Source organism: Oryza glaberrima, chromosome 3 (assembly GCF_000147395.1).
Source record: "Oryza glaberrima chromosome 3, OglaRS2, whole genome shotgun sequence".
Taxonomy (NCBI): Eukaryota; Viridiplantae; Streptophyta; class Magnoliopsida; order Poales; family Poaceae; genus Oryza; species Oryza glaberrima.
The window spans coordinates 3,837,105-3,859,972 of NC_068328.1; the positions used below are offsets into that span (position 1 = coordinate 3,837,105).

At 44.7% G+C, this 22,868-nt stretch overlaps 5 protein-coding genes across 5 annotated transcripts; 1 reads left to right on the top strand and 4 right to left on the bottom strand.

Annotated features, from left to right (window-relative positions):
• Nucleotides 1-187: 187 nt before the first annotated feature.
• On the bottom strand, nt 188-7,359 carry LOC127766219 (copper-transporting ATPase PAA2, chloroplastic). The gene is made up of 17 exons (XM_052291302.1): nt 6,497-7,359; nt 6,251-6,328; nt 5,529-5,626; nt 5,402-5,455; nt 5,067-5,153; nt 4,690-4,854; nt 4,086-4,196; nt 3,558-3,626; nt 3,349-3,458; nt 3,134-3,239; nt 2,767-2,833; nt 2,467-2,546; nt 1,919-2,370; nt 1,413-1,587; nt 1,054-1,185; nt 819-969; nt 188-697 (listed from the first exon to the last, which is right to left on the bottom strand). The coding sequence occupies exons 1-17, from the start codon at nt 7,149-7,151 to the stop codon at nt 579-581; spliced, it is 2,709 nt and encodes a 902-aa protein (XP_052147262.1). The 5' UTR covers nt 7,152-7,359; the 3' UTR covers nt 188-578.
• Nucleotides 7,360-9,907: 2,548 nt separating this feature from the next.
• LOC127766615 (ylmG homolog protein 2, chloroplastic) lies at nt 9,908-11,347 on the top strand. The gene is made up of 3 exons (XM_052291710.1): nt 9,908-10,195; nt 10,294-10,517; nt 10,827-11,347. The coding sequence occupies exons 1-3, from the start codon at nt 9,968-9,970 to the stop codon at nt 11,089-11,091; spliced, it is 717 nt and encodes a 238-aa protein (XP_052147670.1). The 5' UTR covers nt 9,908-9,967; the 3' UTR covers nt 11,092-11,347.
• A 188-nt stretch (nt 11,348-11,535) lies between these two features.
• LOC127766613 (uncharacterized) lies at nt 11,536-13,568 on the bottom strand. Its single transcript, XM_052291709.1, has 3 exons — nt 12,127-13,568; nt 11,808-11,968; nt 11,536-11,733 (listed from the first exon to the last, which is right to left on the bottom strand). The coding sequence occupies exons 1-3, from the start codon at nt 12,778-12,780 to the stop codon at nt 11,595-11,597; spliced, it is 954 nt and encodes a 317-aa protein (XP_052147669.1). The 5' UTR covers nt 12,781-13,568; the 3' UTR covers nt 11,536-11,594.
• Nucleotides 13,569-13,706: 138 nt separating this feature from the next.
• LOC127766612 (uncharacterized) lies at nt 13,707-16,820 on the bottom strand. Its single transcript, XM_052291708.1, has 4 exons — nt 16,027-16,820; nt 14,253-14,345; nt 14,095-14,162; nt 13,707-14,001 (listed from the first exon to the last, which is right to left on the bottom strand). The coding sequence occupies exons 1-4, from the start codon at nt 16,699-16,701 to the stop codon at nt 13,851-13,853; spliced, it is 987 nt and encodes a 328-aa protein (XP_052147668.1). The 5' UTR covers nt 16,702-16,820; the 3' UTR covers nt 13,707-13,850.
• Nucleotides 16,821-17,302: 482 nt separating this feature from the next.
• On the bottom strand, nt 17,303-22,586 carry LOC127766611 (uncharacterized). The gene is made up of 4 exons (XM_052291707.1): nt 21,547-22,586; nt 18,395-18,490; nt 17,774-17,841; nt 17,303-17,649 (listed from the first exon to the last, which is right to left on the bottom strand). The coding sequence occupies exons 1-4, from the start codon at nt 22,258-22,260 to the stop codon at nt 17,535-17,537; spliced, it is 993 nt and encodes a 330-aa protein (XP_052147667.1). The 5' UTR covers nt 22,261-22,586; the 3' UTR covers nt 17,303-17,534.
• Nucleotides 22,587-22,868: the final 282 nt, after the last annotated feature.

The following is a 22,868-nucleotide window of genomic DNA, read 5'->3' on the forward strand; positions in this document are numbered from 1 at the left end:
GTGAAAACTGAAAGCTCTTTTGCTTGGTGAAATCTGAAAACTCTTGGTACTTTTGAAATCTTTAACTTGGTATTTCAATTGTAGAGATTGAAAACTGATACCTAATGCTACCCAACGGAGTTTAATTGAAGCTCTTTTTGTTCCAAATTTTGTGCTGATTGGAACATTATTTAGGCATATGACTGGATTTCGCTTAAATATGAACTGACTGTTAGTAGTCTTTATCAGATACATCTAGTACACTCGTGTCGGATAGCAGCTATGTAAACTGTACCATCGTTGCTCTAATAACTTTTCAATGAAAAAAAAATCAAGCTCTAATAACTTTTAGTCCCCCATGATAATGTTTTGGGGCCGTGGCAATACAACACTTTCGGGTGATTTAGGCTGTATGCTATATGAACAGTTGACAAAAGGCTAACTTGCTTAAAATCTATACGTTTAGACGCTTGCGCCGGAGTCGATGGTCACTCTATGATCCTGTACATGTGTGCGATCTCAAAGCAGTTCGCCAATTCCATCCTACGGATGCGGCGATATGCAAACTGGACCAAATTTGATGCGGTCTGCGAGCAAATTTAATTCAGCCTGGAGTTCAGATCTTCCCGTTGTTTTTCCGTACTCTGAAATGATCCATGTAGTTGTAGAAGTAAAGAATTGCTGACAACAAAAATCGAGCTCAGGGCCATCAATCCCCCTACATGATACCATCAACAAAGACAATATTAAAGCTCATAATTTTAAGATAATGGTGGGATGCAAACAAACCATACGGATACTGAAATGGTGGAGATGCATACAATAGCGGTATATTGTACCTGATAGAGATGGTGTCATGGCGAAATCAAATTGAGGCAGCAACACCCCGGCGGCAATAGGGATAGCTACTATGTTATATGCGACAGCCCAGGCTAAATTTTGGTGAACTTTGGCCATAGTTGCTTTCGAAAGTGATAAAGCATCCATTACCTGAGCCGTAGGGTGGTTCTTGTTTATTAGCACGAATGCCACTTGAACTATGCAGTTACAATATCATAGAGAACAGAATCCTACCTGAGAAAGTCTGTTTCCTAATAGAACAACTGAAGCCGCGTCAGAGGCAGCACTCTCTTTTGAGTTTGTTCGCATAGCTACTCCCACATCAGCAGCTGCTAAAGATGGTGCATCATTTATTCCATCCCCAACCTATGCAACAGCAAATTCCACTAAGACAATAATACAGAGTAGTTTCATCCAATCTAAAACTTTGAGTTAGTCAAACTTTAATTTTTGTTTACTATGCTCAACATTTAAACACTCTCCGAAAGTCAGGACGCGGAATAATTTTAGTGCAGGCAATTTCAGTATGCCATAGACTAGCAACAACTGTACGTGCTGTCAATAATAGATAAAAGCACATCACAGAGCATTACCATTGCAACCCGACGTCCCTCTCCTTGCAATGCAGTTATAATGCCTGCCTTTTCATGTGGAGTTAAGGATGACTTTATGTTTTCACTTCTGATCCCTACAGTTCTCCCAATGCTTTCAACTGCTTCTTTCCTGTCTCCTGATAGTAGAAATGTCAAGATTTCTTCCTGCTGGAGCCTGTTAATTAATCAGAAAGGGAAAATACAGTATTTAAATTATACAGACAACATAATTAGTAATAGACGAACATTTGCGTAAAAATAGGAAAAAAAAACATTTGCAATATGCGAGATTTTAGGATGCAACATCTTTTTTTTTTGTGGATATCACTCAAAAGGGTTGCATGTCATATAGAGAGTAGATGCAGCATTCATAGCAAATGTCCAAAAGTATAAGAGAAAACTATGAATTCTGAATATGTCCCGTTAGGAAGATATGTTTGACTGAATTATGATAAAGCAGGAGACACTCGATAAATATACAGACAGATGGTATCTGCAGTAAATACCTGTCCACGGTTGCTTTGGCATCATCACGCAGAACATCTGATACAGCGATAGCACCTATTATTCCTTCTCCCTCACGGCCAACATAAGCAATTGATTTTGAGTGATTAGATGATGCCTCACTGGAAGACACAAACTCTAGATGATTTCTGAGATCTGTCAGTTCAGTTGACGATGCCTTGGTCTCAAATCGATTGTGGACCCAGTCCAAAGTGCCTACTGCAACCAAGCACCCATCTACTTCTGCCAAACAGCCAAAACCAGGCTCTGTAAGTTGACCACTTGTGGCTGGGATATCTAGTTTGAGAAGTTCGGCCTCCTCCATTATAGCATTTGCGATAGGATGCAATGCTGTTTTCTCCACTGCAGCGGCGAGACGAAGAATCTCCGCCTCCTCATATGCTAAAGAAGCTATAGAAGTAACTACTGGTCTTCCCTTTGTTAGCGTCCCTGTCTAAGAATCACAATACAAATACCAACTGTAACACAATACTTAATTTTGAGGAGACTAGTTTAGCATGAAAAATTAAATGATGTATGTAGTGTGTACCTTATCAAGTACAATGGCATCTATTCCAGCTAAACGCTCCAAAACATCACCCCCTCTAATAAGTAGTCCCCGTTTAGCACCTAGTTTAAGATAAAAGGTAGTTCCATGAGGGTTAGCAGCTCATAAAAAGCAAAGATCAGAGAAGGATCGCAACAAAGTAGCACAGTCAATATGCTGAATTGACTTTAGTAATGCAAGGGCCTCTTTATCGTATTTATGATGTATGAGCATCTCCGACCCCATTGTATCAGCCAAATATCAGGAACAAACGAACCCAAACATTATGACATAGAAAGTTACCCAGTGAAGTTCCTATCAAAATAGCTGTAGGGGTAGCTAATCCGAGTGCACAAGGACAGGAAACAACCTGCAGGGTGAACATTATGAGATCAGCCCAAAAATCATAAATGCAGGCATATGCAAATAGTGCCCTTCGTAGCCCACAACTTTTCATCCACCACCGTCCATCGAACAGGTATCGTATTGAGAATTCAAGATGTTTGGCATGTACATCAATCATGTAGGATTTCAATGATGATTAGTTAGTTTGTGCACTGTGACCTGACTTTGTAAAATTAGTCTATTAGATAACATTTTTTTAACAATAGTTTTCAGATCATTAGAGTGAAACACTGAGCTTTCAGAAAACAGTACCAGGACTACTTACAAGTACATCCACAGCGAGCTTCAAGCTCAATAGTAATGAATCCCCGTCTGGACCAGAAATATCATTTAGAAGGACCTCTGGAAAGATGTGGGTGCCAATGTAATACCTTGGAATAGAGAAGGTTGCCAAAGCAACGTTAATGTAGCCCCAGTAAATTTCATGTGTATTCTTTTTGGAAGGGAAAAACAACAACAAAAAGGAGAATGGGAGCATACCAGAAAGAAAATGTTGCTGCAGACAATGTCATAACAGTATAAACAAATGGCCCTGCAATTGAATCTGCAAGCCTTTGAACGGGAGCTTCATGTGCTTGTGCATCCTCAACCTGTTCAAGAACAATACAAGTATTATAAAAACTTCTTTTGGTCGAGAAAAAAAAACTTCTTTTAGTTTCTTTGTTATCAAGAGAAAAGAGTATACCTACCATTCGGACAATCTTAGCAATTGTTGATGATGGTCCAGTAGTTGTCGCTTTGATCTTTAAAGGACCATCCTTCAACAAGTCAAATAATTAATTGTTAATAAGTCGAACAAAGAATTCTCACATGAGCCTGTGTACTTTATGAGAGAGAGGGGCAGGGAGTTAAAATTAAACAAGCGTAAAATGGACAATCTAATAATTTCACTGAAACATGTTTAGTTCTTTTGCTTTGTACTAAAAGCAGGGCCTTGTGCCTCTTATCTAACTGAAGCATGTTTAGTTAAAAATAGCTTCGTCAATCAATCAAAGCATGGAAAAGAGAGTGAATAGCCTATTATTTTTTTGGTCAACTCACAATAGCTTTTGCATTGGCAACATGACCATGGATGAAAAATATACATATGACAAAGAGATCAGCATTTTAACTAAGAATACAGTTTTTGAAATGAAAGTAAAGCTTAAGAGCTGACACAAGCTAATGGAATTATAGAATGTGGAGTAAGAATTCCTGGCAGAAAAGTATGCACATACCCAGTTTACAGTTCCAGCAAATACAGGAAACCCTTTTTCCTTGGGGACTGGCAACGATTCCCCAGTAAGCATTGATTCGTCAACAAAACTTGATCCTCCAAGGACATTTCCCTAACAGAAGATATGTCAAATAATTACGTGCAAGAACAAACTGATGTAGTAAGAAAATGCAACAGAAGAAAGACAAGTGTGTCCAACCATCAGTGAACTAGAGCAGCCTTCTAGCATTTTCACCTCTACAAATAAATCATGATATGAACCTTAAAGGGTATAGTACTATAAAAATACATGATCAAAACCATGAGTGGACATACAAATTTTACAAATAACAGAGGATATCCAAGTTTGAGAGAGAGAGAGAGAGAGTAAGCAATCTATGGTGCATTCATTGAAGACAGATAGGCATTGCTGATAAATTGTCTAAAAATAACTAATAAAGAAGAGGGAAAAGGAGATATCTTCAAATGATCTGAGCACACGCAATTCATTTGTAAGATTACTTCACTATATGAAATTAATAGTAACAAAAAAGGGGTCAGTCAAACTTAGGATTTATGCATATTCAAAGAAAGTACTATAACATAAAACCAGTGTGGCTCCTTACATCTACAGGGATTGTTTCTCCTGGAAGGACCAATATGAAGTCTCCAACACGAACATCATCAACAGGAACCTCAACAGTGATTGCATCTGAATTCAAAACACCATCTGAGGATGGATCGTCACTTGAGGAAGTAACGACCAATCTTGACTGAGGTGATAAGAGTGACTGCAACAGAATAAGGCATAAGTAGTTGCCACTTGCCAACAAATTCAGTCTTATAATGAAGAACATGCAGAACTGCAGATAAATTACTTCACTACCATCAACTACCACTGCAAAGTTTCTCCAATAGTGTTTGAGGGAATACATATTTACTTACTTTTATTCTACAAATGAAAAAATAAGTGTCTCTGTAAAGGAATAAGGTGTATACTTACAACGAGCTCATTCATATCGCTAGAAGCCTTAAGCCTGGCACTTTCTTCAAGAGATCGTCCAAGAAGCACAAATCCGAGAAGCATGACCTGCATGCTACAAGAAAAGTTTCTTCAACATTATTATGCAAAACATATTCAACTGTTAATTCATCAATCACCAAATCAGTTCAAGTAATGCGGTAGGAAGTAATTAGGTTTATATTTGAACAATTCAACAACACAACGGGATGCCATATTAACAATACACCACAACATAGACAAAAGGCAGACAACATTAACAAACGACAGGAGTGTCAACAAGAAGATGAAACGTGCGTGCATGGAAGATCACTCACCGGTTCATCAAAAAAGGTTGAATTCCATTCCAGTTCAGGGTTCAGCAAGGACACCTGCATAAAAGAAAAGCTGCATCAGTATTCTTGTATGACTGACAGACGATTTGGGCACTGCAAATGCACTTACTGAACTGATAGCAAATGCCGCTGCAGATCCAAACCCTACAAGAGAGTTCATGTTGGGGGATCCTTGCTTGAATGCTCGAAGACCATCAAAAAGTATATCTGGTGTTACATTGAACACATTTTGAGAAAAGGATAAAAAGCCTGAAGATACACATTGCACGGTCATGCTGAAAATGTTCCAGAGTAATGTACAACACATCTAGTTCTTCATATCATCTGCCATTCTGTTGTTTCTTAGGAGGCTTTAAGAATATGTCTCCTTTACTACCCACCCAGGCACCCACCAACCCAAACAAAAGCCCGTGAATCGAAGTGATGAAGTATTTTTCAGGGCAAACAATAAGGAAATCCTTGTTGTGTACATACATTAGAAATATATAAAAAAACAAAGGAGTGTTTACCAGAGAAGGAATGTGCAATCTCCCCCATCAAGTAAGGCTACCAAATTTTATCTAGCCATGACTGCCATCTCAGAGAATTCAATGATCATATCAAGGATGACTACATGTAATGGTATGAGTTTTCAGCATCTCGTGTCAGACAACCTAGTGACCTGCTTGCTGCTATTGAGTTGTCTATTTTTCATTGTTTAGAGAATTATATTGTTCTTAGGAACTAAGTTAATTTGGTCAAGTTATTGCTAGTCCCTATCTGGTTTGATACCCAAAAAACTGTGTAGAAGCCTATACAAAAAAAAAAAAACATTACATTACTATACTATACCTCTTCCAGGCCCAAACAATGCCGCTATTGCAATGCCACATTTCACATACGAATTATGCAACAGATCCAAAAACGTTCCTGCACCATGCATAAACCGATCAGATAGTGATCCTAGTGGAAAAACAGTTCGATATAGCATGTGCATCAGTGACCAATTTAGACTTTCACTAAACTTCATTCATGTCCATTCATCTATTGCACAAACGCCACACAACCTGTGATCACGCTCTCGTGGTTTGAACTCACCATGGCCGACGTGGATGCCGAGCGAGTGTAGGAAATGGGTTGCGTGCGAGCCGCAGCAGAGCGCAACGAGCGTCCACGCGAAGGCGACGCGCCCACGGCTCCGCGTGAGGAGCTCCGCCTTCCTGGCCGCCATCTCCCTCCACTTCCGAGCGCTGTCGCTAGCCCCCGAGGCCGCGCCCCCTCGCCGCGCCACCGAGGGGAACCCGCACTCCGTCAGCCTCGCCGCCAGCTCCTTCCCGGCGGCCGGCTCCGGCGACCTCAGCCGCACGGCCGCCGACTCCGCGAGGAGGTTGACCGCCGCGGTCTCCACCCGCTCGTCCGCGGCCAGGATGGTCCGCACCCGCGCCGCGCAGCCACCGCACATCATGCCGCTCACGTCGAGCAGCACGGTGGCAGCATCACTGGCCCCCTCTCCTTCTCCCGCCGCCGCGGCCGCGTCGACCGCGCTCGAGGCCGAGGCGGAGGGATCGGCCGTGGAGCGGGGGGTGGCCACCGCTGGGCCGCGGGGGAGGACGACGAGGCAGAATCGCTGCGCAGTCGAGGCCTTACCACAACCGCCACCTCGACCCAACCGGAGACGCCGGAGCAACAGGGGGTTAACGCCGCGAACCGGAGCGGTGACATGGAGGGGGGAACGGCTAGCGGTGGCGGCCATGGAGGCGGTCGCCCGCGAGCGCGGTGGGGAAGCAGCTAGCGGAGAAGGATTAAGCTTAGGTGCGGAGGAGGGAGGAGGCGGCCATGGAACGCGCCGAGACGAGGAGTGGTGGGTGGTGGACTGGTGGTGGTGGGAAATGCAGTGCAGGGGAGGAGAGGGGAAAATGTGGTGGTGGTGGAGGAGGAAAACGGGGGAGATGGCGACGTGTGCGAGGGATGAGGAGGAAAACGGGAGTAATCTTTGCGAGTCGGATGGATTTGGATAGCAATCTGTCGAGACGTTTGGAGGTTTTCGTGGTTGAAAACGTGGTGGGCGTGACGCACGATGCAGATCCACAAAGTTTCAAACTCCCATGTGGCTTTGCACCGTATCGCTCGCACTGTGCCGGTGAAACTCCCGTTTATTTTGATGTAAAAGTAAGTTTGCGGCTTACCCAAGTACCGGTGTGTCCGTGCGTAGGAGCATCGTGCGTCGGTGCGTGTCATGTTGCTCGATCGCGATAAGCAACGGAAGCTGCATTCTCGGGGTAGACAATATATCATGTCTCCAAAATACAGTAGGTGTCACGAATCACATACTCCGTATGCTCGTATTTCATCGATAACTCAGTAACTCACAATATAGCCTTGTCAGTGTCTAACTGACCATAAGCATTGTCAGTTGTCACCTTGATCATTCAACTGGATTTTCGTATGAGATGTTTGCGTTGTAATAACACCTCTTTAAAGAACATGTAGCTTATTTTTTAAAAAAATCGTACATCGTTTTGATCTATTTACGAGCGTATATCATATCTACCTTTTTTTTATTTGAGACACAACTAAATGGTCGTGGACTCGTGGGCGTGGACTCGTGGGCTTGTGGCTCGTCAGATACCTCTTTTCTTTAATAAATAACACCATTGACTTTTTATCACACGTTTGACTATTTGACTTATTAAAAAATTATTTAATTTTAACTTATTTTGTTGTGAGTTGTTTTATCACTCAAAATACTTCCAACATGATTTATATCTTACACATTTTGTGTAATTGTTTTAAATAAGATGAATGATTAAACATATTTTTAAAAGTCAACGGCGTCATCTATTTAAAAAATAAAGGGAGTAATTGGTATCCACTAATAATTATTACAAACTACTTCTCCGTCAAAAAAATCCTAAATATGTATATGGACAACATGTATATCCAGATACATCTCAATTGGACTTTTTTTTAACTGTGGGAGTAAAACTTAACATACAAGTACGACGCATTATCATCCACTAACAATTACTCATGCAAGCATAACTAATCATCTAAAATATGATATTGTAAAGCTCAATATACAAGTATATCAAATCATATTCCTCACATTGTTTTCATAAATACTCCAACATTCATTATTTCTATAATATGCAACATATATCCTATCTTACTATAAAGTTATCCCCCACTAACTTCTTAAGCTTAACATGCAAAGATGCTACATCATCATCCACTAAACAAGATGTCACATCATCATCCACTAATTAACAATATGTCACATCATCATTCACTAACAATCATCACATTTAAACATCATGCAAACATGCTATATATTTATAGTTTTTATAATTTAAGAGCTTTTCAAATACAAACATGTTAAATTATCATCCAACATAATTCACATAATGTTTCAATGTATATCTTTATTATGTTTTATGATATCCTATATACTTATATAGTTCATCCTCATTTAGTTAGTGCTTAAATGATTAAACTATGGTCCAAATTATCTTTCTTCTTTTTTCCTCTAATTAATTTATATCACATCAATTGTTTTTAGCATTTAGATTATTAATCTACGGTCCAAACTATCTCCCTTCTTTTCTTCTTCTATAAAGTCATACCACCTTACTTTTTACGTTTGAATCACCATACTACATACTATTTAAATTTAAATTATCTTAAACCACATTAATTTACTTAATCTGTTGTTATCCAGCTATCTTACACGTTATTTTTTATTTCTATCATAATAAATTACCACAGCAATGCGTGGGTTTCACCTAGTTTACTCATACAATTTGGAACAAAACGTGGGTATCACCTAGTAATGCTCGTTGGCTAAAACTCCAATATTAGAGGGTGTGGATAGTGATTGAGTGGGATTTAGGTCCTCTCACTACCGCAATAAATGCTAGTACAATCTTTCGTAGCTACAACACTCACTATTGGATTTTGAGGCAAATTTCACTTGGTGCTCTTGCCATATCAATTGATATGATGCATACATCACAAATCCTAGGTGTATAGTGTCTCTAATGGTGTTACGGCAGAGGATCTCATTTCACTTCGACAGATCTCCGCCTCCTATTAAGTAGTTCTTCTATTAATGTCATCGCTAATATAATGTTCTAAGTGGCTCCTTTGACAAGCGTCGTTTTATCCTTTACATATAACCGATGGTAAAATAATTTCAAATTTAATCAAAATTTTACAGCAGAAATAGACAATTAGGAAGTCATTTGAGCTTGTCTTTAAGTCAAACTTCTCTAAACTTAACTAAGTAAATAGACGCAACAACATCTACAATATATGTTCTACAATATACTTATTTTGTTTTGAAAATGTTACTAAGTTTTTATTTAATTTAATCAAATTAAAAAAATGACTTGGAGTAACAAAATGAGCATTTCCAACACAAAAGTAGTACTAGTTCAGAAATACTAGAACGTACCAGGGGCAAACTCCAAAACCTCCCATCCGATCACCTCCGTCCCGAACGTTATCTCTAACCCCTTCGTTTCCCACCCACCACCTCTCTCCGGCGTGCTCGCTCGCACACAGTCCCCAATGGCCTCCCGGAACGCCGACCCGCCGCGTCACCACCCCTCGACTCCGCCTCTCCTCCTCGCCATGCGCCACCTCCCCTTCCCGGGCGTCCACCGGCCGCGCGCGCTCCCCGCCCCGGACCTCGCGCCCCTCGCCGCCCGCCTCGAAGAGCTCGCTGCCGCCGCGGCCGCGCACCCGCTCCTGAAGCCGCTCTTCGCCTTCCACTCCCACCTCGCCGCCTTCTCCCAGGTAGGTCGACGCCCGCGGCCTCCTTGAGCTCGATCACACGAACAGACGTGTATGTGCGAGGGTTGCTCACGACGCGCGGTTGTTGGTGGAATGAGCAGAGCAGGAGGCGGGCGATGGCGACGATGCGCCGGCGGCGGACGACGGGCGAGTGCCCGCTGTCCGGCGAGCACTGCTTCGCGGCGGTGCTGGGTGACTCCGTGGCCGGTGTGGTGGTGTCCAGCGGCATCAACAACTTCCTCAGCCTGTACAACACCGTCCTCGTCGTCAGGCTCGTGCTCACCTGGTTCCCCAACACGCCGCCCGCCATCGTCGCGCCCCTCAGGTACATAGTACTCGTATGTATGTATACAGTAGCTACGCACACGGCGCAACGTAGCACTTTAGTGACAGTGTTTATGGAGCCAACAATTAGCCTGGTCTAATTCAGAAAAGAAACTCAAAAACATTCTCCCTCCGTTCATAATATAGACATATAGTGCATATTTTCGTAGTCTAATTTTAAGCTTAGACAAATCATCAATCCAATAAAAATGATAATTCTGAATTCATATCGAAGGTACTTTCTTATTTTGTAACTGCAATCAAAATAGTGCAAAAAAAAAAGTGCATTGACACATCTGACTTTGTGCAGCACGATATGTGATCCGTATCTGAACATTTTCCGGGGAATCATCCCGCCGCTGGGGGGAACGCTCGACCTGTCGCCCATCCTCGCGTTCCTGGTCCTCAACGCCTTGTCCAGCACCGCCGCCGCGCTCCCGGCCGAGCTTCCGGACCCAGCACCGCCGACGTCTCGCGGCGCAACCTCGTCAAGCTCCGTGCTCACCGCAAACCGGAGGAAATGGATGCGGAGAATCCGCCCGGTAAAATCGCAGGAAGGAGAGGAGGAAATGTGATGCTCTATCTAGGTGGGACTTCCTTTGAACCAGTTTGGACAGATGGAATCGCTGTCTCACTGACATGGTGGCCATCAGACTAAGAGTCTGGGCATGTTCAGACGCGAACGATCATCAATTAAGCAGGCGGAATTGTTTTGGTTGTGTTGCTTCAGAAGATTTTTGCTTGTACGCTGTAGAATCCATCCCATTGAGGCTTCGTGTTTTCTGCATGTATGCAGAGGAACAACCTGCTTGACTAGTTTGACATGTTCCAGTCTTTTGGATGAGTTTGTTACTTTGTTGATGAATCGCATGCTCACTGTTTATACTACATCACAACAGTACACGAAGCATTTCTATTCTGTATGCATCCAGTGAATTTGATTTTGGAGTTGTTATTAGGCTATTAACATCGTACATCACACTTCAAGCGTGCCCCTCCCCCCCAAAATTCTTTTCTTGTATTTTTAAGGGTCATGGGTTTTCTGCAAAGCTGAATCAAACCAGTCGACCATATGTATCTAATGCTCGTTTGAAGGGGAACCTTGAGATCCAAGCAAGAAGTCCAACACGATCTTGTTGAACCGATCCGGGTCCTCCATTTGAGGCACGTGGCCTGTCTTCTTGATGATCTCCAATCTAACATGATCTCCCAAGCAGCTGCAACCGTCATAAGCACAAGGAAAAAGGTTAATCTGCAGTTGCAAATTTTGTATTGCTGTGAATTATTTTACCTCTTGACAGCAAATGCCTTATCCAAGGGGAATATCTGATCATGGTCTCCCCAGATAAGCAATACATCCTGAGCCAATGGTGTAAGCTGGAATGCATCCGTGCCCACAGTTGTAGCATTCATAAGCTCGATCTTCTCTTCCCTCTTGTCCGAAAAAAGTTTCTGCAAATTGCTGAAATGCAACATTAGTGTGTTTGCTAGCATAACAGTGCACCCAAGCTATGAAAGAAACTTGTGCTCTGCACAATGTTCAAAATATAAACATGAGAACACGAGGAATTCGCTGGAATTTTGAGTGATTTATATGGATCCTTCGTCACCTTCATGATGTCTCGGATCACGAAGTCCGGTAGCATGGCGCCGGCCTGCTTCCGGTAGAAGGTCAGCTCCATGAGCCGGCGAGCTCCGCGCGCGTCCAGCGGCATGAGCACGTCGGCCGGGTGCGTCCACCCGCCGCCGGCGCGCTCGAGGAACGCGCCGTCGTCCTCCGCCGTCTTGAGCAAATCGGAGTTGGATATCGCCACGGGGCCGACCCTCTCGGGCCCCGCCGCGCGCGCCATGGCGTAGGCCACGAACCCGCCGTAGCTGGTGCCGGCCACGGCGACGCGCGCCGCCGTCCCCACGAGCGCCGGGAGCGCGTCGAGCAGCGCGGCGGCCTGCGCCGACTCGGACGGCGGCGGGGAGGAGGAGGAGGAGGAGGCGCCGAAGCAGAGGAGGTCCGGGACGATGACGTGGAAGCGGCGGGAGAAGGGGCCCACCTGGCGCCGCCACTGCCACGTCGCCATGGGGCCAAAGCCGTGGATGAGGAGGAGCGGCGGGAGGCGCGGCTCCCCCGGCGGCGCCCAGTAGTGGATGGTCCGGGCCTCACCGTCGCCGGAGGTGGAGGGGAGCGTGACGGTGCTGGGGCGGAGGCCGGCGGCGAGGAAGGCGCGGCGGGCGATGTACTCCATCAGCGGGATGACGCCGAAGCCCATGGTGACTTACGTGGACGTGATCAAGTGATCGAGACGGGGCTCTAGTAGAGAAATTGGATAGTAGCAGGTAGTACTAGCTTGGCATACGCAACGCCGCCACGGTGAGATGCATACAGAGGAGAAGGAAGAGCGGTGGGGTGTAAATGTAATGACGTATACCACCCTAACCAGCTCTATAGCTGCTTCTATAGAGGGCTGTATACATAGGGAGTGGATTTTAATCCTGGGTGGGGCATCCCCTCGTATATTTTTCTTCTAAATTTGATACAAATAATTATAAAAAAAGCCTATAAAAAATTAACAATGTAGAGTATAGTTATATCTATTGGTTCATAAAAATTAAGTTCAAATTCGATCTACATACCAAGAAACTAAAAAGACATATTCAAATGTGAACAATATATGGTACTATTCATACGTTAAAATTGTTTTTTTAATCTCATTGTGTGAGTTGAGTTTTGACCTAAGATTTTGTGGAGTTGAATAGAGTGTTGTATAAGTATTGTTAAATTTTTCTAGATTTTTTCATAACCGTTTGGATTATTTTTTTTTGATTTTTTTTAAGTAAACAAGGGATATTCCCTCGAGGGTTCCCCTATATATGCTTATTTGATTGATGTTCACCAGAACTTTTGGTGATGTGATAAATTTAGTCATTGTTTGGTTTGCTATTAGAATCTTGAGGGTGCCAATCTATTTGAAGATAGGATTTTTGGTAAGCATGTTGATATTTAAAATCTTCACATCAAACAATAGTCCTACCTACTCTTTCAAAGTTTTGATTTAATTCAGCAACAGATACAAACGAGATGCACCAACCTTACCAAAACTTCACAGAATTTAGCTTACTGATATTATGGTAAGCTAACCAAACATTTGCCCTGACTCTCCATTGACTCTATTCAATGCTTTAGATGGCTAAGAAAACAAATCAACAATCCACCCATTTTCTTTAATTATTTCTCAATGTGCGTTCTCAAATAATTCGTAGTACAAATTTTAGCTATGAATGGACGAAGGTGGCTAACCATCTTATTTCAATCAATCAAATATTCGAGTGGCCATCCGACTTATTGCGATGCGCCATTTGACGAAGGATCAGGCTTGTGAGTAGCCAGCAAGAAGTCTAGCAGGATCTTGTTGAACCGGGTTGGATCCTCCAGCTGTGGAGCATGGCCTGTTTTGCTTATGATTTCCACTCTAGCTTTCCCATCCAAAGAACTGGACAGAGCGAATTTTGTGCAGGAAACGTCAATCCGTGTTCAGTTAAATACTGAAATGGAAGCTTCGTACTAGTATGTTACTATCCATTACCTCTGAACTGCATAAGCCTTCTCAACCGGGAACAACTGATCTTGCTCTCCCCAGACAATCAACACTTCCTACAATGCCAATGAAACATGAAAGGTTTCAGCTACGGTAAGTGTCAGTGAGTTCACTGGTTGAAATACTGTAATAAGTCTGTCACTTACCTGAGATATTGGAGTTACTGGGAACTTGTCTGTGCCAACTGTGATCCCCTTGAAGAGTTGAATAAGTTGCTCTCTGTTCTCCGTGAAAAGTTTCTGATATAGTAGAAGATAACAAAACCATCTATTTCAGAGGACAGTGGCGTTTGGCTACTTCTGTGAGTAATCTGAAGTTCTGAATGATATACTACCAATCTCAACAAACATGAGCTGTGTAAACTGTAGCACCCGCTAAAAGTTGTTGGGTATTATTGCAGTGTGCATGGCTTTGCCTCTTGCAAATGGATGCTAGATTCATTACTTAGCTGTGAGTTGTCGTCATTTGTTTAGATGCCAGTGCAAGTTCAAAACCAACATTTTTTTTACGAGAACCGAATATATTACTGTGACGATCCAGCCAAATCGCTGGTCACCAGACGTTCCAGGCCCAGGCGGAATATCGGCCCAGCTGGAAATGTTTTGGAGATTGCATCCCATGGCTGCCAATTCATGCGGCACCTTGTTACATTCCCGAGGACAGAAATTAACCGAAAAAGAGAGAAAACAACTGGAAATTACATTTTTGGCTTACTACTGAGAACAGAAAAAAAAAAAGCAACTGCGTATTTCGATCAACAGTTGCATATTTTGATTCATGCATTTCAACCGTCAGATGGAAATGACAGGATATATAATCTTCTACTATGCTTATTTGGTACTCCCTCCATCTCATAATATAAGAAGTTTTAGAGTTGAGCGTGGTTATATTAAGAAAGTAGATAGAAGTAAGTGGTGGAGGGTTGTGATTGGATGAGTAGTGGTGGTAGGTGGAAAAAGTAAATGGTGGAGGGTTGTGATTGGTTAAGAAGAGAATGTTGGTAGAAAAATTGTTATATTTTGGGGCGGAGCGAGTACTACTAAGAGCAAGGTCAATAGTATAGCCAACTATTGGCTCCAAAACATCTATAGCCAATCTAATAGCTCATTCATACAATAGTTAAATATAAAAATATACTACACCATTAATACCCGGTCCCACCTCTCATACACACATAACATTTTGGAGTCTGTGTTGCAGCCGGCTACAAATCTGTAGCCCGCTTTCTTCTCTCTCTTCACTTTTCTTCTCGATATATGGTTATAGCTGGCTTATAGCCTGCTATTGTACCTGCTCTAAGAGCAAGTTTAATAGTATAGCCCACTACTAGCTCCATATCATTTATAGCTAATGTAATAGCCAATTCATACAATAGTTGCTTACTATACTATTAATACCTGGTCCCACCTGTCATACACACATTACGTATTGGAGTCCGTGCTGCAGCTGGCTACAGATCTATAGCCCACTGTTCTTCTCTATCTTACTTTATCTCTTTAAAATATGTTTATAGCTGGCTTATAGCCTGCTATTGTACCTGCTCTAAATGGTAGGAGTAATTTACATGGTTGTTTTCAACATGATTTTAGTAAGATTATAGATATATTGTTGGTTTATGTCTCTTTGAATATGTGTTGGACGAGTGTGATTTTGTGCGTGTAATGTTATGCGTTCTTGTTCATCCGGCGTTTAATTAAATTTTTAAAAAAAACATGTTTGCTCTCCACTGTCAGTCTTCACAGTTCAGAGCGTATATAAAAATGCGAGCAGCAGTTCCACGGATCGAACAGGAACATGATGCCCTTCTTATACTTTTTTTTTTAAAAGAAATCCAACTTTATGCTACGTACGAGCGATTCGAGACGGCCTAGTTTTTGAATTGTCAGCGCGAGAAGTAGTGGGAGTGGTTTCAGTTTTGACCTGGATGAAGTCGCGGAGGATGAAGTCCGGCATCAGCACCGGCGGCGGCGGCCGGCACGAGGCCATCTCCAGCAGCTTCCGCATCGCGGCGGGCTCGGCCGGCAGGAGCACCTCCTCCACGCCGCTCCACCCGTCGCCGGCCCTCTTCAGGAACCCCCGGTCGTCCGCCGCCGTCTTGAGCAGGTCGGAGCTCGCGATCACCACGGGGCCAACCCTCCCGGCCCCCGCCGTGCGCGCCAGCCAGTACGCCACGAACCCGCCGTAGCTGGTCCCCGCCACCGCCACCCGCCTCCCCTTCATCCCCGGCAGCGCGTCCAGCAGCGACGCCAGCGCCGCCGCCTGCGTAGCCTCCGACGGCGGCGAGGCGGCGGAGTCGCCGCCGAACGAGCTGCCGCCGAAGCCGATGAGGTCGGGCACGATGAGGTGGAAATGCCGGGACAGTGGGCCCACCTGGCAGCGCCACTGCCAGGTGGCCCGTGGGCCGAACCCATGCACGAGCAGCAGCGGCGGCAGCCGCGGCTCCCCCGTGGAGGCCCAGTAGTGGACGGTGCAGGTCGCCTCGCCGCCGTCGCCCGGGTACGGCAGCGTGACGGCGCCGGGGCTGAGGCCGGCGGCGGCGAACTCCCGGCGCGCGAAGTAGTCGAGGAGCGGCACGAGGCTCAGGCTGGCGCCCATGGTGGTGATGGTCTTCTCCCTCCACTGAGCTCTCGCAGTCTCGCTCACGCAGCAGCAGCGCGCCTCGTGTGATAACGTCTGGTCGAGGAAAAAACGTAAGGCTCACACTTAACACTGGTGGTTGGGCGTGTACCAAACTTAATCACGAGTTAAGGAAAGGAAAATTCCGGTTCGTTAGTTGGTGGTGGGCTTCTTTGAATGGGAGGCGATGTTATTGACGGGGTTAAGGAGAGCCGTCCGTTTGGTGAGGGCGGGCTCCATGATGCTGACACGTGTATATCGCCAGTGGTGCATTGTACTAGTACTCCGCTAGTGGAGGTGAGAGAGTAGCGGCCAAGGGAAGAGATTGCCGCCGCACTGGCCTTCTCAACAAAAGGAGAAAGATAGTCGTCAAGTGAAGGACAGCATGAGATTGCCATCTGAGCTGTACTGTGCTAAATAATACCAAGTGGGCAGTAGCAAGCAGCAACAGATTAATTACTTTATCGACCTGTCAAGAACATATGCATCTGACGATCTCAGAATGATCACAACAATAAATTAGCCACTTTAGTGGTACTGCCGTCTGCCTGCAGTTCCATAGTCAAGAGGAAAAAACAGAGTCCGTGAGCATCACATTTTTTTTATTGGGAGATTTCATATTTGACAATTAATCAATAGTTCATAGTATATATTTTTTACATCCCAAATAGGGTCATTACACTATCGGCATCTGAGGATAGAGGGCAAATCCGGGTTACAGTTGGATTGGTTTGGGCCTTTCCGAGAGCTCCTGCTTCTAGTACTTCTTAGCAGGGCTCTAGTGCTGGGCCACTCCCAACTTCCGGCCCATTTCACGAGTCCAGGAGGAAAGACTTGATGAAGCGGTTCACTTGGTCGGCTCCCTCCAACTGCAACGCGTGCCCTGCGTCCTTGATGATCTCTAGCCGTGACACGTCTCCCAGATGCCTGCAGCCACAGCCATGCGAAGGCACAGTGATCACTGCTTTTTTTTGCAATCAAGCGTCCATCAATTCTGCATTAATGCGGTATACCGAAGTGGTGAAATTAGGTACTTGATGTCCAATTTTACCTTTGCAGTCTGTGGCCGAGATCCAACGGGAACACCTGGTCCTTGTCACCCCACAGAATCAACGTTTTCTGTGGTGCACACCAAAACTTATTTAGTTGCTTACAAACAATAAAATTAAAGAAAGGGTCCAAGGGAAGATATCGATCGGGCAACAGTACAGAAGAAGAGAGAGAAAGTACAGTGTAGACACGCATATGACAGAATGAAGTAATGAACAGCATTACAGCAACAGTACGGGATGATGACGCTTTCTGTGTGGACTCCGTTTGAGATTGATGACTAGACAAACGATCATGGGATATCGATCGATCAGATCACTTTTTTTTTTGGCCCGGCAATCAGATCATTTGCATTAGAGTATTTATTTTCTTTTGTTGAGTGTTGTGAAAGCATGGCATATGAGATGCACTTGATAGTACAGTGATAAGATGGGTGTGATTTTAACCTAAAATCCTGTGTTTAATTTTCAACGTGGAGGGATGTTTCTTTCTCCAAATCTCGTTTTTAAAAACATGATATATGTATGCTATTTTTTGAAAAAAAAATTATCCGGCCTCTATAACCATATTGGCGTATGTATGTATACACAGTCCATACACTGGAAATGTGGATGTGGCATACCTGAGTGAGAACGGGGAGGGGATCGATGCCAGCTCCGTTCTTGAGAAGCTCGTGCAGCAGCTCGGTCCTCTCCTTCCTCTGAACCACGCACATCAACTGTGAAAAAAAAAAACAGAGTCAGTACAAAATTACATTCTGACATACTGAAATGCCATATATCTCCCCGTTTAGAATCGAGTCCAGTTCGAACTGCATATGTCCTGAACTCCTGATCAAATGCTCATCGTTAAGGGAGGGAAGCACACGTGAGTCCCCTATGCTTTTTTTTAATGCAATCAGCACGAGATTGTACTATTTTATTAAATATAACGGTAGAAAAATACAGCCTCTAAAGAAAGAAAGAAAAAAAAAGCTATACAAACTATACGTGTGGAGAAAGAAACTCGCTAATTTTTTTGCTTCAGCGAGAATCCAAGTTCGTGCTTTTTCCTTCATTTTAGCCAACAGCCTAGGGACCACACTCTTTATATTTGAAGATACGCTGATTTCTCTCCTTCCAAATCTCCCAAACAACCAAAAGGAGTAGAGTACGCATTGATCTGCTGATTGGCGACCAACTCGGAAAGGGGCACACGGCTGATAGAGGTGGGTGCACATGCAATTCATTGCTCGATCCAAGCGGCGTATCCCATGTAGGATCGAGTTCATCGCGAAGATCGTATCCCTCCATACCGAGGGACATTCTATCGTCCATGCTAGTTGCTGATATGTCCCCTGCATATGCTCTGCTCTTGGAGTTACTATGTGCTACTGTACTTTGCCGTTGTATACATTCAGTGCGTGCACCAGCTGGCGTACGCGCGCCGCATTGCGGCGTTCGGTCGAGAGCTGGTCGTTCTTCGCTTCCCCCACCCCCGACGTTATTACGCACGGCGGCGCACGGCATGGCGTCTTCATCTTATACCCTTTGACTTGGTCGGATCCACGTCAATGGTGTCCATACAAGGCGTTTTGTTTGTTCTGTTTTGCAAAGTTAAAATGAGGCAAAGCTTTTTCCCTCCATTGAAAAATCAAAGAAAGTTACGAGAAATGTGAGATCTTGTGCTACAAGTTCGTGTAGTGCAGATTGGTGCTGTCGTGTTGCAAGCTTGCAATAAGAAAAGGTTACGCTTTCACCGTCCTAGACCAGCTCGAATCACACGCCAAAGTTCGAGGCCATACTTTAATTGGAGTGCTTGATCGGTGTTACATCCACCAAAAAAAAAAACAAAATACGAGTAAGTGGCAGCTAGTGAGCAGCAACATTATTTTGGGGCTGGCCCTCGCCTAATTTTCGAGTAGTATTCCTGAAGACGACACGTGGGCCACGTAAGGGCCCAGCGCCCATGACAGAATCCACGAGATTTGACGTAACGTACGCATCACCGCCACGTCAGTCCAGATCTACCGGAGCACTTTACCTTTACGTGCCCGTGCCACTCTCCTCCAGCACTACACGTGTAGGAGTACTGAATTGCCGATCTATATTTTACTCTAGTATTTTTCAAATTTGCTACTAAATGCAAATCCAAATTAATCTCTGGTGGTGCCGTATGGTGCTGTACGATCTGATTCAGGAATTGCTCACATGCAAAGGATAGCGTGTTCTACTCTGGCTTAATTTGGATGTGTCCACCTGACCATGCAATTTATATGGCACTGTTATCAATTGTTCTCGCTTAATTCCTGCTACCATGTTTGGCCTAACTTTATATTCAAACTCGTGGAAATCTCAATTAGGCTTATACTTAAAAGTCAAACGCATATGTATATACAGTACGATCTAAACGAACACTCCAGTCTAAGCTGGAGTTTCGTATATAAACTCTACTAACCTCGCTCGACCGGCAAGATTGCTCAAAAACCGATCAATGTACATGTTTTTCGTGATAAAGAAACTTAGGGGGTTCTGCATCACAATCCGGCACGTGCACAACACATGCATATACGCAACCGTACAAAGAGTGCAAGTTCCCCGTACTGTTTTTGTACCAATTAACGAGGTTTTCCTTAAGCGGCTTGTTCCATTCTATCAGTAAGTGGAAATGTTGCATGTGAATCTTGCAGGAACAATTAAATTGCTCCCCAATTTTAAATATACGTCACTGGTGATTTTTAAAAACAAGATGTTTGGCTGTTTCGGATTATTAAAATGGATTTAGTACAAATATAAAAATACAAGTCAGATTTTAAGTATCTTCATATCAATGCAACATACTCCCTCTGTCCCATAAAAACGAATCTAGAATTGGATGTGACATATTCTAGTACTACGAATCTAAACAGATGTATGTCCCATTCATAGTAGGGGCATCTGCAAATTTGCCACCGGTTTTTTCAATTTTGCAAGGATACCACTCGAATGATAGTTTTAGTGACATTTTTGTAATTTTCTAGTGGCAGTCTTACAATAACAATTATGTTATATATGGTACTAGATTAGTTTTTTATGAGACGGAGGGAGTAAATAATACTTGTATAATTTTATTAAATAAGATAAATGATCAGACACCATTTCTAAAAGTTAACTTATATATTTAAAACCCGATGACGATACTATATACAACATCACGAAGTTAAATTTGTCCCACATGATTTTTTTTTCATTTTCTTATCTTGATGTTTGAGATAGACTAAAATATAAGATAAAATTAGTGCATGCAAAATGAAGCACATGTAAGTTTTAATTATTACAAACACAAAAATAACTTCTATTTGCTAATATTTAAAGGCAGCTTCTATATGAAAAGTTATTTTAAGAAAATAGCGTTTGCTAGTTTAAAAAAACGTGCTAATTATCTGACGCTAATTTCTAGCTAAAAAACGTGCTAATGAAAACCTTGGTAAATACACATATTAATAAAAAGAAAAGAACGGGGCCTGTAATTAAGACAAGGCTTTAGTAGTGAAAGTTAATCGGGCCAGTTAATTATTTGAAAACGGCAAGATGTACTCTTGCCTTGCACAGGCTAGTCATTATTGGATGGATTAGCGAGTGTGGTAGTAGGTGCTGGAATGTGCTGAGCTGAAGCAAAGCACGTGCATGCTGAGCTAGCGCGCATAGCACAGCATCTGCTCGATCCATGGGAGTAGCAAACAAAACTGCGCCTAAAAAACCAAGCAAACACACAAGACGACACGGGCCATCGATCGGACAGAGGCAAGGCACTGACCTTGATGAAATCGTCGAGCACGAAGTCGGGCATCCATGGCGGCGGGCGGTGCATGGACCGGCGGACGAGGCGGCGCAGCCCGTCGGCGGTCTCCGGGAGCAGCGACTCCTCGACGGCCCTCTCCTCCCGCGCCGCCATCTCCCTCATCTCCCCCGGCGTCGCCGCCACGCCGCTGGTCATCACCACCACCCTCGGCACCCGGTCCCTGCCCTCCACGGCGGCCAGCCGGTACGCCACGAACCCGCCGTAGCTGATCCCGACCACGTCGTAGCGGTCGACGCCGAGGAGCCGCATGGCCTCGGCGGCGCACCGGGCCTGGAACGCGACGGTGCGGAGCGGCGAGGCGGAGCGGGAGTGCGCGCCGAAGAAGAGGAGGTCGGGCGCGTAGACGTGGAAGTGGCGCGACAGCGCCGGGAGGTTGCGCGCCCACGTCCACTTGGAGTCACCGCCGAAGCCGTGGAGGAGGAGCAGCGGCGGCTTGGCGGACGGCGCCGCGGGGCACCAGACGCGGACCGTGGTGGCGTCGGTGCCCGGGAGGCGGAGGTGGACGGGGCGGATGCGGAGGCGGGCGAGGAAGTGGAGGGACAGCGCGGCGTCGCGGAAGGCGGCGAGGCGGAGCCGCACGAGGAGGACGAGCAGCCGGAAGAGCAGCAGCGACAGCGGGAGCAGCGCGAAGAGCGCCGAGGCGGTGGCGGTGGCATGCCGCTGCTTCATGGCGCGGACACGCGGTGCACTGTGCGTGCACACGACGAGCAGAGGCCGAGAGGGGTGTGGGTGTCAAGGGGCAGAGAGGATGATGGCCTGCCGTTGCTATTAATAGCGGGCTCCTTTGCTTCACAGAAAAATGGCTATGGATCGATGGATCAATTAGCTCGACCGCGGAGTATATACAATTAAAGAATTGGCTTTGATTCTGTTGGAACTTGGACAGTTGGAGTGTTGGGATAATTTCAAAACTCTCTTTTGCAGTAGTTTCCAGAAAATAAAACTCTCTGTTGCAGTAGTTCCATTAATCATGTACTCTCTTGCTCCAAATGATCTATGTGATGCCTTCTCTGTCTCAGCTAATTACATCTGGAGGGCGATAACATATTAGCATACATGGTTAATTTCATCGTGCGACATGCTTCGTGCATGCCTTGAGCTGCTATGTCAATTACCTCTTCAAATCTGTGTGTACTCTGCACTGGCATCAGAGCCATCAAGTGCAAGGGACCATGCAGGTACAGCGGCGACACCCAGACAGGGACTCAACGAACGGTGAGGAGCACTAGATCATTCGTTTTTGATCCGATAATTGGCAGGAAACTGGTGACAGGCTG

What these genes read in the sequence shown, in the direction of transcription:
- LOC127766615 (XM_052291710.1), top strand. Translation starts at nt 9,968, where the DNA reads ATGGCCTCCCGGAACGCCGACCCGCCGCGTCACCACCCCTCGACTCCG. An exon ending in ACCTCGCCGCCTTCTCCCAG is followed by an intron (nt 10,196 to 10,293) that starts GTAGGTCGACGC and finishes TGGAATGAGCAG; the next exon opens with AGCAGGAGGCGGGCGATGGC. An exon ending in GCCATCGTCGCGCCCCTCAG is followed by an intron (nt 10,518 to 10,826) that starts GTACATAGTACT and finishes GACTTTGTGCAG; the next exon opens with CACGATATGTGATCCGTATC.
- LOC127766611 (XM_052291707.1), bottom strand. Translation starts at nt 22,260, where the DNA reads ATGAAGCAGCGGCATGCCACCGCCACCGCCTCGGCGCTCTTCGCGCTG. An exon ending in TGCTCGACGATTTCATCAAG is followed by an intron (nt 18,491 to 21,546) that starts GTCAGTGCCTTG and finishes TTTTTTTCACAG; the next exon opens with TTGATGTGCGTGGTTCAGAG. An exon ending in CTCGGCCACAGACTGCAAAG is followed by an intron (nt 17,650 to 17,773) that starts GTAAAATTGGAC and finishes CTGTGGCTGCAG; the next exon opens with GCATCTGGGAGACGTGTCAC.
- LOC127766613 (XM_052291709.1), bottom strand. Translation starts at nt 12,780, where the DNA reads ATGGGCTTCGGCGTCATCCCGCTGATGGAGTACATCGCCCGCCGCGCC. An exon ending in TGATCCGAGACATCATGAAG is followed by an intron (nt 11,969 to 12,126) that starts GTGACGAAGGAT and finishes AGCAATTTGCAG; the next exon opens with AAACTTTTTTCGGACAAGAG. An exon ending in AAGGCATTTGCTGTCAAGAG is followed by an intron (nt 11,734 to 11,807) that starts GTAAAATAATTC and finishes TGACGGTTGCAG; the next exon opens with CTGCTTGGGAGATCATGTTA.
- LOC127766219 (XM_052291302.1), bottom strand. Translation starts at nt 7,151, where the DNA reads ATGGCCGCCACCGCTAGCCGTTCCCCCCTCCATGTCACCGCTCCGGTT. An exon ending in ATTGTTTGGGCCTGGAAGAG is followed by an intron (nt 5,627 to 6,250) that starts GTATAGTATAGT and finishes ATGTAACACCAG; the next exon opens with ATATACTTTTTGATGGTCTT. An exon ending in GAGAAACAATCCCTGTAGAT is followed by an intron (nt 4,197 to 4,689) that starts GTAAGGAGCCAC and finishes ATCTTCTGTTAG; the next exon opens with GGAAATGTCCTTGGAGGATC.
- LOC127766612 (XM_052291708.1), bottom strand. Translation starts at nt 16,701, where the DNA reads ATGGGCGCCAGCCTGAGCCTCGTGCCGCTCCTCGACTACTTCGCGCGC. An exon ending in CAGTAACTCCAATATCTCAG is followed by an intron (nt 14,163 to 14,252) that starts GTAAGTGACAGA and finishes TTGGCATTGTAG; the next exon opens with GAAGTGTTGATTGTCTGGGG. An exon ending in AAGGCTTATGCAGTTCAGAG is followed by an intron (nt 14,002 to 14,094) that starts GTAATGGATAGT and finishes CGCTCTGTCCAG; the next exon opens with TTCTTTGGATGGGAAAGCTA.